The sequence below is a fragment of the Mycteria americana genome, chromosome 2 (assembly GCF_035582795.1).
Source record: "Mycteria americana isolate JAX WOST 10 ecotype Jacksonville Zoo and Gardens chromosome 2, USCA_MyAme_1.0, whole genome shotgun sequence".
Classification (NCBI taxonomy): Eukaryota; Metazoa; Chordata; class Aves; order Ciconiiformes; family Ciconiidae; genus Mycteria; species Mycteria americana.
The window spans coordinates 107725145-107740912 of NC_134366.1; the positions used below are offsets into that span (position 1 = coordinate 107725145).

Consider the following 15768-nt stretch of genomic DNA (forward strand, 5'->3'; position numbering starts at 1 on the left):
AGAATGGTTGAGATTGGAAGGGACCTCTGGAGGTCATCTGGTCCAACCTGCCCTGCTCAAGCAGGGCCACTTAAGAGCTGGTTGCCCAGGACCACGTCCAGATGGCTTTTGAATATCTCCAAGGGTGGATACTCCACAACCTCTCTGGGCAACCTGTGCCAGTGCTTGGTCACCCTCGTAGTAACAAAGTGTCTCCCTGATGTTCAGGGGGAACCTCCTGTATTTCAGGTTGTGCCCGTTGGCTCTTGTCCTGTCACTGGGCACCACTGAAAAGAGCCTGGCTTCATCTTCTTTACACCCTCCCTTCAGGTATTTATACATGCTTGATGAGATCCCCTCTTAGCCTTCTCTTGTCCAGGCTAAACAGTCCCAGCTCTCTCAGCCTTTCCTTATAGGAGAGATGCTCCAGTGCACTCATCATCTTTGTGGCCCTTCACTGGACTCTCTCCACTATGTCCATGTCTCTCTTTTACTGGGGAGCCTAGAACTGGACACAGTACTCCAGGCGAGGCCTCACCAATGCTGAGTGGAGAGGATGGATCACCTCCCTTGACCTGCTGGCAACACTCCTCCTCATCCAGCCCATGGTATCATTAGCCTTCTTTGCCACAAGGGCCCATTGCCGGCTCATGTTCAACTCAGTGTCCACCAGGACCCCCAGATCCTTTCCTGCCACTCTACCTTCCAGCTGGTCAGCCCCAGCATGTACAGGTGTATGGACTTTTTCCTCTCCAGGTGCAGGAATTTGTACTTCCTTTTGTTGAACTGCCTGAGGTTCCTGTCAGTCCAACTCCCCAGCCTCTCGAGGTCCCTCTGGATGGCAGCATGACCCCCTGGTGTATCGGCCACCCCTCCCAGTTATGTGTCATCAGCAATCTTGCTAACCCTGCCCCACCATCCAGATCATTAATGAAGATGTTAAACAGGACTGGACCCAGTATTGACTCCTGGGGTACACCATGATCTACTGACCTCCAACTGCACTTTGTGCCACTGATCACCACCCCCTGGGCTTATCTGTTCAATCAGTTTTCAATCCATCTCAATGTCTACTCATCCAGCCCACACTTCATTAGCTTCTCTATGAGGATCTTACAGGATTGAAGGGGAAATTCAAATCATAACTGCTCAGCAGCAGTAATTTCTGACCCAGGAACAATCTGGCATGGAGAGCAAGAAGGCCCAGCTGCAAGGGGTTAAGCTGGTTGGAAGTAGGAATGCCAGAAACAGAACAACTCCCAGTAAGGGAGTGTAGTTTCCCTTGGTGATGAGATAAGAAACAGCCACAGCATTGTCTTGTAGCCATCCTGGAATTCGAGGCTCAGGGCCTACCTTTGGGCAGCAGAGCTGGTGCTGGGGCATGGACCCAAGGCTGGGCTGAGGCGCTCCGTGCTGATGCTCACAGGACTGGTGCTGGTGCAAGTATATATAAGGACTCAGCTCGTGAAGTGTCTTTGCAGACTTCTTATAGAACCGGTTATGGCGGTAGGACTGTCCAATGCATTGTTCATTAATTTTTTTTTTATATTTCAGCACAAATATGTGTTTAATTCACCTCGAGGGACACATAAAAAATTCCCAACAGGAGCATGTCAAAAGCCTTACTGAAGAAAAGGTAGACCATATCCACTGCACTCCCCTCACCTACCAAGCCAACCATTTCATTGCAAAAGGCAATAAGGTTGGTCAAGCATTTCTTCCCTTGGTGAATCCATGCTGACTACTCCCAGTCACCTTCTTGTCCTTCATGTGCCTGGAAATGGTATCCAGGATTAGCTGCTCCATCACATTCCCAGGGATTGAGGTGAGGCTGACTAGCCTGTAGCTCCCTGGTTCCTCCTTCTTGCCCTTCTTGGAGACAGGAGTGACATTAGCTTTCCTCCAGGCCTCAGGCACCTCTCCCAGTTGCCATGAACATTCAAAGATTATTGAACGTGGCCTCACAATGACATCTCATGATGTGACATCTCACATCATCATGGATTTATGTATGCCCACTGTGCTTCAGTACTCTCGAATCTGATCCTCTTCCACAAGATCAGGGAATACTTGGCATACGTAAGTTCATGGGCCCTGATGGGATGCACCCACAAGCACGGAGGGAGCTGGCTGATGTCATTGCGAGGCCACATTCAATAATCTTTGAACTACTAATTATTCAATCTATTATCACTGTTAATATATTCCAGAAAAGACATAGCATACTATATGCCATACTATAGAGTATACCATACCATAGAGTATTACTCATTTCAATTCCAGAAAAATGGTTCTAATCATGTTACTATGATTCAACACTAGGAAATCTGCTAAGGGATCAGAGTTGCACTGTGCATGACCCTGCAAATACATATATATATTTAAAAATATGCATTTGTTTATTTATATGTACAGATTTATTTATAAAGCCGAAAACTGCACATTGCAGTCCCTACACTGGCATATTCAGAATAGCATGTACCGACCCAGTATATATAAGTACCTGTTATAAAATGAAACACTCTACTTAATAATTGGTTTCTCATTTTGTTCCTGGAATTTTTTTTCCATACGAAGCCAACGTGAAGTACTTATCATTATTTTCTCCCTTACCTTTTTTTATAGCAACGAGAGGTGGACAGAGATCAGTGTCAGATTTGGAAGAAAGTTGCATTGCTCTCAGTCGTTCTGATTCCTGCTGTGCAGAGTGATCAGAAGAGGAGCTAGGCTCGACTCTTCCTCCTAACTCAGTTTCACCTCCCACAGTCTCCGCCATCTCCACCACACAAAAATCAACCTAAATCAACAATACAGAAAATGACCGGACAATGTAACATTGTAACAACCAACCACACCTTCAGTATTTTTATCCCTGTTACAGCACCAATATGATAGACTACCAAGGAAAAGAAAAAAAAATAAAATCTATTTTTGCTTGCTAATTTAAAATGAGAAGATCTAAGCAGTTTACAAAATGATAAAAGCTCCTCTGAGGCTGCCTGTTATCAAAACTTCATTTCTAATTGCATAACCGTCATTCCTCTCTGATCAGACTACTGCAGGTGGGAACTTACGCATTGAGGGACAGGTTAGGATCCTTCTTATACAACAGCTGCAGGTCCCACTGGAAAGCACTGGGCACAGAGTGCCTGCTGAGGCTCTTCCTAATCTCCAGGGGGTTTTTAAGGCTGCGGTCTGCCTGGGCACTTGGAGTTGCTGGCAGCTGCTATGGCAACCCCTACACAAACTCAGCTAACAACCCAGTCCCCAGGAGGCACCTCGGCTGTCCCCATTTCCCTCTGTCCTGGTTTCAACTGGGATAGAGTTAATTTTCTTCCTAGTAGCTGGTATAATGCTGTGTTTTGGATTTTAGTATAAGAATAATATTGATAACACACTGATGTTTTAGTTGTTGCTAAGTAATGTTTACACTGGTCAAGGACTTTTCAACTTCCCATGCTCTGCCAGGTGCACAAGAAGCTGGGAGCACAGCCAAGATAGTTGATCCAAACTGACCAAAGGGCTATTCCATACCATATGATGCCATCAGTATATAAACTGTGGGGAGTTGGCCGGGGGGTAGCGATCGCTGCTCAGGGACTGGACTGGGTGACGGTCGGTGGGTGGTGAGCGGTTGCATCACTTGTTTTTTCCTGGGTTTTGTTCCTCTCTCGCTCTCTTGTTGTTTTCCTTCTCATTACAATTTTTTGTTGTTGTTGTTCCAATTATTAAACTGTTCTTACCTCAACCCACGAGTTTTCTTACTTTTGCTCTTCCTATTCTCTCCCCCATCCCACCCACGGGGAGAGGGTGAGCAAGCAGCTGTGCGGTACTTAATTGCCAGCTGGGGCTAAACCACAACACCCTCCGTATCCACCAACCCCGTGCTAATTTCATAACTACTTGTCTTTTTAAATGCACCATAGTTTTCCCTTACATATAAATTAAATCCTAAGCGAGCAGCTACCCTGAGCCTCAGCATTTCTGACGTGCAGAGCCAGGGGAGGCCACGGTGAGCTGGACCCCGGCAGCCACACCACTCTCCTCAACACAGTCTTCCTCAGCAGGGCAGCAGCCTGGGTTCTGGGCAACGTGTGAAGAGACACAGCTGAGGTAAGTGCCTGAATGAGGACTTCCCCTCTTCCTCTGCCAGGCAAAGCCACTTCCACATAGATCTGAACCGTACTGCACGATTTGCTGCTTATCCACGCACCCTTACTTAGCATGCTTCCTTTTTCCAGACGACACCCAACGACCAAGCTTTCACTGCAATATGTTACCATTCAAACCCAAAGGTTTAATACCTCAAAGGACTTCTGCATTTTATTTTACCGATGTCAGTGACCTTGAATCACTCCCCAGAAGTACTGACAGTGCCCTCGACTCTGAGAGACTGTCAAAAAACAAGAAGGGAGGAAGAAGAGGCGGCGGCGCCGGTAGCCCCGCAAGCGGCAGCCCCGAGCCCGCTCTGAGGAGACGGGGGCGCTCCCCTCGCTCCCACCTCTCCCGTCGCACCCAGCAACGTGTGCGCGTACACAGCCGCCTCGCCACCGGGAGGAAGCTCCCCAGAGAGAGCAAGCAGCGGTACTCCGCCGCCACTAAAGCAGCCCGAGCCGCGACCGCTCTTCCACAGGCTTTTTCGGTTAGCGAGCGCAACCCCTCCCCTACCCCCCTTCCCGGGGCCGCGCAGGCGCAGCCCGGCCCCGTGAACAGGTGAGGGAGCCTAACCCGCATGCGCGCCGGCCACCGGCGGGGGAGAGCGGTGGGGGCTTCATTTTGCGCCTGCGCGCCCCGTCGTGCGCCGCTGTCTGCCCCCGGCGCGTGCGCACTGGCGGACTGTCAGTACCTTCCCGAGGGGCGGGCCGCAGCCGGTAAGTGGCGGCGGCGGCTGCCTCTGCCCCCGCTGCTGGCCCGCTGCCAGCCCGCTGCCAGCGCCCCGGCCGGTGAGCGCCGCCGTGCCGGCTCCTGCCAGGTTCTGTCGCTGTCTGTAGAGACCCGAGTCTGGCACAACGGGAAACGGAGGGGGGACGGGACGGGCTGGGCCGGGCCGATCCGGCGAGCCCCTCGGGATGACGAGGCCGAAGGAGGTGCTGAGGGCTCCTCCAGCGCGGCCGCCATCCGCGGGCCTCTGCCGAGGCCGAAGGAGCTCGGTGTGGCGGGGCTGTAGCTTCGCCTGCGTGCCCGGGGTCAGGTCTCCGGCCTTTGCCCGGCACCTGCGTCGATGCAAATAATTCGAGTTGAGCCACCTCCGTCAGGGAGCGGGGCCGGGAGGAGCCGGGCGGAATAGGGGCTGCCGGCCGGGGGCTGCCGCAGCTTCCTCCGAGCTTTGTTTTGAGGGCTTGTGCCCCAAACCTGGGCGTCGCTGCGCGTCGCTAGCCTGGAAGCTCGTTTCTGGAGAGGGCAGGGGCCTGCCCCTGTGAGCATGTCGTCCCTGCTGGCTCGCTTCTCGGCTCCCGGCCGGAGCTTGAGTCCGGAGGATGAGGGTGTGCTTGCAGCTGAAGCCTTTCCAAGGCTGCTTAGGACTTTCTTTTGTTTGCTTCTTCCAGTACTTTGCTCTGAAGATGTTTGTGGTTTTGGCTAACAGCCTCTGTGTAAAGTTGGCATGGTTTCTTGAAGTTTGCTTTTCCTTTTGAATGGTTAGTAGTTGTGCAACAACCTGTCTACCTCAGCAAGTTAGTAGGTAATCGGTCAGGAGATTACAGTATACTGACTGCTGATTTTGTTCATGAGGTCTACTTAATGCCCCTGGGTAGTGGCTGTGTGGGTTAAACCTGTCATAACTCTGTTGAATGTATTCAGAGTTGTTAATAAAAGCAGTAATTGAACATAAAGCTGTCTACTGCAGATATCATTTCTGTAGTAAATTCATATTTTAAAATAACGATTTTTTTAAAATTGTAGATACAGTCCTGATAGCTTGGAAATAGATTGGGCTAAACAATGGATTGGGTGTATTCATTCAAAAGGGTGAATGGTAGGAATAGATCCTGCACCTTGAGACATAGAGTAGGAAATCGAACATTTGAGCTAAACAGGCCATTACTAGAGAAGTGATGGGTATGGTTGCACAGCTGAGGAGGTAAAGTAGGCCATGAGCTTACACTGTAGAAATAATTCTGGAATAAGTGCATACTTACGCATGTAATTTTTGAAGATACTGGAGATACAGATCTTGAGATATCGGATAAGGAACTTGAGACATAGACTGAGGGTCTTACAGACTAGCTCTTGAGCAAACCTTGCCTGGAATCTTTTTTAACCCTGGTAAGTACTAAAATGACTAATTCTACTAATGCTGTACTGAGTCTGCCTGGGATGGAGTTAACCTTCTTCATAGCAGCCTGTATGGTGCTGTGTTTTGGATTTGTGGCTAAAACAGTGCTGATAACACACCAGTGTTTTGGCTGTTGCTGAAGGGTGCTTGCACAGTGTCAACGCTTTCTCTTTCCTACTCTGCCATCTACTCCCCTTGAGTAGGCTGGGGATGGGCAAGAGATTGAGAGAGAACGCGGCTGGGACAGCTGACCCAAACTGGCCAAAGGGAAATTCCCTAACATATAATGTCATGCTCAGCAGTAAAAGGTGGGGTAGAGGAAGAAGAAGAGAGGGGTTTTGGCTTCGAGGGTGGCCATTGTTCAGAGACTGGCTGGAGCATTAGTTTGCCAATGGGAGTTGGTGAGCAATTTCCTTTGCTTCGCTTGTTTTTTTTGGGTTTCTTTTGTTGTTGGGGGGCAGGGGGTGTTTCCACTTTTCTTCACCTATCAAACTATCTTTCTTTTGACCCATGAGTTTTCTTGCTTTTGCTCTTCCAGTTCTGTGCACTTGGCACAGTTCTTCATCAGGTCACTATTCTGTTGATTAAGTGATGTGCTGGATATATGAATGCAGACTGCTTTGAAAGTAGATATCTACTTTCAAGGAATAATATGGATATGAGAGAGTATAATCTGTAGTTGTGGCAGCAGAACCTAAAATGTTCTGTTTGATTACACAACTGAAGACATAAAATGTTGGAAGGAATTTGGAAGGAATGAGGAATTCCAGATGTGTTCCTTGGAGTTCTGTGGACAGCATGTTCTTGCATCTTTGGTGACTGGGATCCTGCCTGCTTTCTGTTAGTAGGTAGTGAAGCTCAAGAGAACAGCTCTGGTTTCATGGCCAGCAAGTTTTACCTTTTCTGCATACTAGTTTGCATGCATGTCTTGACTTCATTTGAAATTCTGCTGGAGACTTAGGTGAAATACTTGATCAATTTTTCCCTGAATACCTATACCTCTGATGGACTGATACCGTGAGAAGAACAGAAAACAAGAGTAGGAAATAAAAAAATCATCCATCAGAAGTCTAAATGGAAGTGCTTTATAGTTAAGTCTCTGGGTTTAGAGCTTCCACAGCTATGTTTCTCTCTGCTCTTGGTAGTAAATTTAACCTATTGCTGCTATATTGGGACTATGGTTCTCTCGGCTCCACCAGATTCTAGTTCAGGAAGAGTTAGGATTTTTGCTTGGACCTGCTACCAGATTCCTTTATGCTTGTCTCATTCCCCTTTTAATAGGCAAACCTACTCTGGGATTAGATAGAATCTGTTTTTTAAATGAAGATTTGCTGTTCTGTTGTTGTTGTCTTTTTTTTTTTTTTTTTTTTTTTTAATATAAACTTACAGAGAGCAAGGTAAATGCAAAAACAGTAACCAGAGAACATTTCAGGTAAACTAATGAAACAGAGTTAAGTGACTTGAAATGCGATTGTTGTAAAATTCTGATTACTACTCTTTATAATGCAGTCTAGTGATGCTTCTGTCAAGTTGCACTGGTTTTATTGCCAAAGTTAGTTCTCCAGTTGTTAACTTGGAAATGACACATAGAAAATATTTTTTCATTTGATACCTAAAAATGTTGTATTTCTTTTCAGTACTGTTAAATTATGAAGGCATTTTGAGGTCCTAATCAACAATGGAGGAAACAGATAGGGAAGCAGTTGCAACAGCTGTTCAGAGAGTAGCAGGAATGCTTCAGCGTCCTGATCAGCTGGATAAAGTGGAGCAGTATCGCAGGAGGGAAGCTCGTAAGAAGGCTTCAGTAGAAGCTCGACTCAAGGTACAAAGTTTGATAAACCTGAGTGTCCGTGGTGCAGTATGAATGTACCTTCTTTTTTTTTTTTCCTGTCCATTTTTTGATTCTACATTTTCATCCAGGTAGTTTTAAACCATGGACTTTAATTTTGCTCTGTGTCCCAAACAGAAACGTTGCATCCTGAAAGTAACGCAGTCTAAGGCTGTACATCTTACTGAAATTTTATTCAAGCATTTCAAGTGTTCTTATGTTCTCTAACTTCTACAGTTTATCCATGGGCAGCTACCCTCGTGCCGTCTAGCCTGTCAGCCAACAAACCTTTGTCTTAATGATTGAATACTGAACCTGTAACAAAAAATTGATGATTGCATATGAAAAAGATCAGTCAGTTTAGTCTCTGACTTTTACATGGGTTTATGGAAGATAGCTAAAATCTATCACATTCTTGTCTCTTGCTGAAGTGTACCCCATGATTTTCCCCCTCCTTCACATGTGTACATGTGAGTGCATGCACGCACATGCACAGACATAGCCTGAAATATGAGTAAGGTCATCCTATCTTTAGTGTCTATATGTTACTGAGTTCTGTGTTTTCTTCCTTCACTGGTACTCACTAGCCAACAGTCATTTTAGACCACTAAATTAAGTAATTGGAGTAGAGCCTTAGAAAAGTGTTTGGGGAAATATTTTTGGGTTTGCCAGATCAAAATGGCTGGTATACACTGTATCTAATCAGAATAAGTTAGTTTATCTTACAACTATTTGATGGCTCCTTCTTTGTGGGAGTCTGCATGAAGTAGAAGAGTCTTCTTTCACAGCAAAAAAAATCTGTTAGCAAATTACACGTTAATTTTTGTCTGTAGCATAGAAACAGAAAATTTCCTGATGACTTGGACTGGGTTTTTCAGATTTAAGGCAGGAAGCATATGGTGCAGTCTATTAATAATGGATCAGCTATTTAGTTACTGTGATCTGTTTATAATATATGAGCATAGTCATTTGCCTACTGGCTGCTTCTATAGACAGTGGTGACTAAACATAACTTTGTTTTGTAAATGCCTAAAACCACTTTATAGCTAGTTTCCTTGTCATTTTCTTTAATCACAGAATCACAGAATTGTATAGGTTGGAAAAGACTTAACTTCAGTCATCTATAGATGGTCAGAAATACCTGTTCCAAAAAGAAGTACAATACCCCTTAATCCATTCAGGATGCATTCCTGAAACAGGTGATGGTTAGTGATGCAATGGATAGCAAAGCAGTTTTTCCCATAAGAGTTACTATAATGGATGAGAGCGCAGAGAGGATGTAAGAAATACTCTTACTCTGTATTTAACTGTCTATATGTATGGTGTGGAAGATGGAGAGACAGGGTCATCAGGATCATCAGCCAGAGGAGTTGCTGACTTTCCAGGTTGGATCACTGTTGAAAAACCTCAGCTGCTTCATCTATGTGAATGAACACATGGTAAATCTTTTAGTGTGAACATGTTGGTGCTTCTTTCTGACTGGATATGCTTTCATCTTTGTCATAATTTTCTTCAGCTGAATCAAGATAATCAAGTCAATCAAGGGTGAAGAGTAGAAAACCAGGGTAATAGTTGTTTGTCAGTTAAAAAGGATGAAGCAGCAGACATCTGGAATGGTGTTCTGCCCAAAAAACCAGCATCTCCTCCAGTTGATTATCCTACTCCTCTCTATATCCTCTCCCAAATATTTAGTTACGTCCATTTCTTACATCCTTCTCTGCATTTCTTCCTGCATTATATAAATTCTTACAGGAAAAACTGCTTTGAAATGTGTCAAACTCATCTGCTTCATGTATGAGACTGATGGCGGTTAGTGAAGCAGTATTTTTAAGGGTCGATAGCAGAACTCTGGAATGATGGGTGGATAAGCACCGGCTAGCACTGTAGGCTGGTACTTCTGGGCTTTGCCATCCAAAATGTAGGCGAGGAGCTGCTTGGACTCTATTCCAGAGCCTGAAAAGTTATGAGCATTGACAGCTATCTTTGTTTGTGCACTTCTTCAGTCAATGGGAGAACTTAGGTTTTGGTTTTCTCTCACTCTGAAGAAATACTGTATACATATCCTAGGAGAGTTCCTAGGTCATGGGTTTTCCTGAGTATAAACATGCTTGAATCCTCTACCTTTTGATTCTTAGCTGCTGTGCAGTCATGAATTTGAACCATAGGGCTCTAGGGAGACCAGGCAGCCAGGGTCCTGGTTCCATGGCTTCATGTTGAGGGCTGTCACTTGAAAAGAGATAAAAATGAAGGTTTGAGCCCTCTTCCGAGGATGGCTTGGTTTTGTTTTCATTTTTTAATACAGTGATGGTCAGTCCAGTCTAAGATGAATATGCATTCTAGGAAGTGAAGACCACAATGCTAGGACCTGCCTTGCTCCCTGCCCCCCACCCCCTCCCCTAGTCCCAGCTGACTATTAGAAGACAAACTGAACATGGGTGGATGTCTGGTTTTAGAATTTTCCTTGGCCATTTGTCAGTGACCAAGGTTAGTGGTTGTTTCTGTTTAACATGATCAAGTTTCTGCAAAAGTTAGAATAGGCAAAAGTTTGAATATGTAATACTTGGAAGATCTCTCTCAGAAGAAATTGAAATATCAAATCAGAAGTATTGAACATTTAATGGTTGTGTGATTTTTAAAATACTTCATGGTCAGCTTCAGAAGATTGTCTTTGAGTGTCATATTGCATGTTTGAGTATCCTAATTAACTCGGTTCCTGTAGGGGAAAAATGTGTTTATGCAGCAGTTCTGTAGATAGATACTGCATAAAAATGCCTTACCACTGATTAATTGTACTGAGTCTGGCAGGAAAATACATTTTTATCAATAAAATCAGCATGTCATAATTTGAAAGTACATAAATAGCGGTAGTTTAAGGATCACTGCATTTTTCTGGGACTTTCCCAGTACATTTAAAACACAATAAATGTTCTAGTTACCAGGATTTCCTCCTTGGCTTCTAGTATCAGACAAAAAGTTCCATGACTGCCCAAGCTTTTTGGCCTTAAAAGTATGGCAAAAAATGCATTTTGAACTTAGCAAAACCATTAGTGCTTCATTTCTTCACTGGTTACTTCAAGTCCTTGAGATATGCAACTGAGTTTTCACTGATGTCTTGCCTTTGGCTTGTCTTTTGAAGTCTGTTATTTCCAGTTTCATTTTCCACTCACCTGATTTCACCTTAGTCACATCTTTTTAAAAATACATATATAAAAAACATGCTGTGGATGTCATCTGATTTCTTTCCCTCAGATATGCACTATAATTCATTTTCTGTAAGGTGTCTGGACTGTCAAATGATATTCAGGGCTAACAGCCTATTTGAAGAGTCATTATTTCAAGTGTCACCTGTCACAAGAGATATTTCTATCAATAACCTCTTTTTATGCCAAAATAATCCAGTAGTTGGATTGTTGGTCTGGTTGTTGATGCTTCATAGTGTTGAAATTTTATTCGGTTTGGGGTTTTGTAGCTTTTTGTTTTGACTGAATCACTTTTGATTTTTTTTTTTTCTTGCTTTCTGGCATGACAGGCTGGAGGGGTTTTTTTTAGAACATTTCAGTATTTAATTTTTTTTTTAGGACATTTTCAGTTGCCAGTCAAAATTTGTAATTGCTTTGGTAAAAGGCTTTGTGAATCTGTACATACCAAGCATTCTGTTGAAACATCTGGATCAGCTTTCTTCTGGTATCCCCCTTTGAAATGAATTTATGGAGGAAATGCAAAGAAATCTCATTCTGCCTTCCCATGATCCTGGTTTAATATCGATTTATGAAGATTATGATCTATCTGCCTAAGCTCCTATGTTAGTTTTGTGGGTGAACCAGTTGTATCTAGGTCCTTTAAAACAAGATAGAACTTCAAAAAAAGAATATGTGCACACACACAAGAGTAAGTTACACATTTCTAGTAAGCTATAATATTACCTTTTCAATATTTTTTCACTGAAAATGTTAGATACTGAAATGAAAATTAGTTCTTGAGAAATGTTGAAAATATGGAACTTACAATGATTAATATGAGTTCTTTCTTTGTCTTTTTGTTTGTGTTTAAGGCAGCAATCCAGTCACAGTTAGATGGAGTACGTACAGGTTTGAGTCAACTGCACAATGCGCTGAATGATGTGAAGGACATTCAGCAGTCTTTGATAGATGTCAATAAGGACTGGAGACAGAGCATCAATACCATAGAAAACCTCAAGGATGTTAAGGATGCTGTGGTGCAACATAGCCAACTGGCAGCTGCTGTAGAAAACCTCAAGAACATCTTTTCAGGTAATCTAATGTTCTTTATATAATCCATCACATACTGAAAGCACTTTAAAATGGTACTAAAAGCTGTAAGGTTATCAAGTAATGTCGAGAACTTTAAACCTCACTGGGAATGAAGAATTAAGGAAGAATCACCTACGCATCACGTTCAGGGAAGTAGCTGGTAGCTGTTTAATATGTATCGAGTCTAAATTGTGCTGAAAGAACTTCTAATATGGCCTATCTCATCATCAAACAAAAGTCACAAAGAAGCTTCTTGCTAGCAATCAGTAGCAGGGATAACGTGTTTAGTATAGAAGACTGAAATATGCAAGCGGCATGTACAGAAAGAAAATTCAGAAAGATCTGGAATGTCGCCAGCGAGTTGGGCATCTACAGCAAGCCTTTTGGGTAAAAATAGTCCCAAATGATTTTAGGAAGTGAAAATTTTTTGCAAACAAAGGCAAAATATGAAACAGCAAGATCTCGAGTCAAAGATTCCCTGGCAACCTTTCTCGCACAACAGTTAGGAGCCTCAAGGATTTCCATTAACGTACAAGCGTAAGTATAAACTATGTGAAGTTCAGTTTCAACTGTGCACAGTCCTTGCTTCAGAATCAGGCAGCACAATCACAGAAACCAACTCATGCTTAAAGAAATTATACGTGGGAGACACTTCTTCCTTGCACAACTGTGAAGGTTTGCAAAACTAAATCAGATTAGTGTGATATAATGGATACTGTAGAGGTAAAGAAAATGGGATTACCCCTGTCCTTTTATGCAGCCTTTTTGGTGCTCATTCCATTCTATCTTGAATCAGGGTGAATTCCTTGCCAGGACTTTTCTGCTTATAAGTAATTTTAAGAATTTTACCCCTATAATGAGGGCTAAACCTATCATACCCCTTTGATTTTATTTAAATAGTGTTTTCTCTCCTCTTCTCTCCTGATAGTAATTCACAAAATGTACCTATAAAGAAAAACCGTTTTCCATACCAGGTTGGTTTGTTTAATCTCTGTAAGAGTGTATCTAACTGCTGGTATCCCAGCAGTTAGATACAAAACTACCAAACTGGGATACAGTGTGCAACTTAAAGAAAGAGAGTAGTATTTACATGCAATGTCTACGAGCAATAAAAAACAAAGAACAACAAAATACTGTATGTTCCAATGCTGAGTTATTTTGGGGGTGTTGTTTTCTTTTACACTGATGAATGCAATTGAGACAATAAGCCTTTTCGTTTCTGGCATTCTGAGAGGTTTTTAGTGTGAAGTATCTCCCCCCGGGATAGTTAAACAGTATGATAACTTCATTCTGAGCAAAACAAATGTTTTATAAACCAAGTGGTTTTCATCGTGATTAATGATTGTGTATAACTGTCTTTTTAAATCTTTTTTGGGGCTGCCAATTTTATCACTAGCTGCCTTTTTTGCAGTGACAGTCTTCCTGCTGAGAGTTTTCAGTTCTTTCCCCCACAGGGTCCTAATCCTCTTCTATAGTATCCCTCAAATGCTGAAAAATAATAAAGAAAAAAAAATCTTCTAAATAGTTTAGCAGCATAGGTAATTATCCCTATTCTTCCTTTGTGCCTTAGGCAGGCAAAATCTGTTCCTTCAAGAAGGAGGTAGAATTCAGTATTTGTTGGGTATATGCAGCCTCAGGTTCAACAGGGTAAGTGACTTTTAGTCAGGCAAGTTAAAAGCCTTTTGTATAAGATGTAAGAAAGCTAGTACTGCAATTTATTTCATAGTAGACTTTCATGGATTTTTTTTTTTTAAGAGGGGAGAGAGGGAGAGAAAGGAAATTATGTTCTGTTGGCACTATGATCTTTGTTTAGCCACTGATCAAAATGGAGTGTTGTAGTTAATAATGTATAAAATATATAGCATTTACTAACAATTTTTTATTACTTCAAAACAATTTCCTGTAAATTATTTCAAAAGAATTACTACAGCTCTTCTCCAGCTTGTTTCCTAGTGCTTTTATTGTCTTGTATTTATTCTTTGTATTTCAGTTGTGTTGGTTTACTCTTTTTGGTTTTTTTTCTTCTTCTTTGCCTTTCTTTCAGTTCCAGAGATAGTCAGGGAGACTCAAGATCTGATTGAGCGAGGGGAACTTCTGCAAGCTCATCGAAAACTGATGGATTTAGAGTGTTCTCGTGATAACCTGATGTATGAGCAGTATCGCATGGACAGCAAAAACACACATGACATGAACCTCATCCATACATACTTTGGGGATATGCAGAAACTTTCTGAGGAGTTGGCAAAGCAACTTTGGATGGTGGTTCAAAGATCTCTTGTTACAGTCCGACGAGATCCAACCTTGCTTGTTTCTGTTGTTAGGATAATTGAGAGGGAGGAGAAAATTGACAGGCGCATGTTAGACCGGAAGAAACAAACTGGGTTCATACCTCCTGGCAGACCAAAGAAGTGGAAGGAAAAAATGTTCAACATTTTGGAAAGAACTGTGAGCATACGAATTGAAGGCACTCAAGCAGATACCAGAGAATCTGACAAAATGTGGCTTGTGCGCCATCTAGAAATCATACGTAAATATGTCCTTGATGACCTGCTTGTGGCTAAAACCCTGCTGGATCAGTGTTTTCCTCCACATTATGACATTTTCAACAAATTGCTAAACATGTACCATCAAGCTTTGTCCACCCGCATGCAAGAGCTTGCTGCAGAGGATCTGGAAGCAAATGAGATTGTTAGCCTTCTAACTTGGGTGTTAAATACATACAAAAGGTAAGGTCCCCTTATCTTTTCTGTTACCAATAGTTGAGCGTATGCATGGAAAACACAGTTTATGTGCTAATATTTGCCTGTCTATTAACATATAAGAAGATAAAACAAAAGAGGGATAATAGTAAAGAACTTGCTGGTTTGATGTTTGTTACACATTTTGCTTTCTGGAAATTGCTTTAAAACTTGTTTGCATTTTCTAATATGCGATTTTGAGTTGCTTTATAAGTGTAAAGTTTTAATGCAGTTAAAGACCTGCTTGAAGCTACAGTCACCTTGTATTTGTGTGCCAGTTTGGTGAAGTATTGGGAAGAGCAGAAGAGAGTTGAGAGCTCGTGTGTGAAACAAAGTATTTGTTGTTGGCCAGAGCCCCAGAAGATTTGTATGGTTATTAACTTTCTATTGTTCTTTTTTACAGGGGTTGGGACTGTTTCAGTGTTGCTTTATTACTGTTAATGGAAAGAATGTAGTAACTTCCTTCAGGTTTTCTCTCAGAACTGTGTGGTAATTTGTTTATTTAGAAGAATTTCTGCTTACAGGTTGTCTCCTGTGACACTCTTAAACTCTTTTCTTTTGAGTTGTGTGATTTGTTGGAATAACTTAAGCTTTTTTTTTTTTTTTTTAATCCTCCAGGTAGAAACAGCTCAAACAGCAACTGTTTAGTTTTTGCTGGCATGTAGTTACTAGAGCAAC

The 15768-nt window shown here is 42.7% G+C and overlaps 2 protein-coding genes across 4 annotated transcripts in view; one reads left to right on the forward strand and one right to left on the reverse strand.

The window, feature by feature from the left end:
• The window catches only part of LOC142405960 (dynein axonemal heavy chain 5-like), a 173474-nt gene extending 169435 nt beyond the window's left edge, over window positions 1-4039 (reverse strand). Inside the window, exons 1-2 of the mRNA XM_075494186.1 lie at window positions 3917-4039; window positions 2593-2776 (exon numbers count right to left, since the gene is read on the reverse strand). Of these exons, the coding sequence (XP_075350301.1) occupies window positions 2593-2776; window positions 3917-3961 (229 nt within the window). The 5' untranslated portion in view covers window positions 3962-4039. The remainder of the gene's footprint in view (window positions 1-2592; window positions 2777-3916) is intronic.
• A 741-nt stretch (window positions 4040-4780) lies between these two features.
• The window catches only part of EXOC3 (exocyst complex component 3), a 28280-nt gene continuing 17292 nt past the window's right edge, over window positions 4781-15768 (forward strand). Inside the window, exons 1-4 of one of the 3 annotated variants that reach the window (XM_075494187.1) lie at window positions 4781-4850; window positions 7891-8075; window positions 12133-12352; window positions 14397-15078. In XM_075494187.1, coding sequence (XP_075350302.1) covers window positions 7932-8075; window positions 12133-12352; window positions 14397-15078 — 1046 coding nt within the window. In that variant the 5' untranslated portion in view covers window positions 4781-4850; window positions 7891-7931. Of the gene's footprint in view, window positions 4923-5534; window positions 5616-7890; window positions 8076-12132; window positions 12353-14396; window positions 15079-15768 lie in introns of those variants that run through there. The other 2 variants (XM_075494188.1, XM_075494189.1) reach the window with 2 other exon arrangements.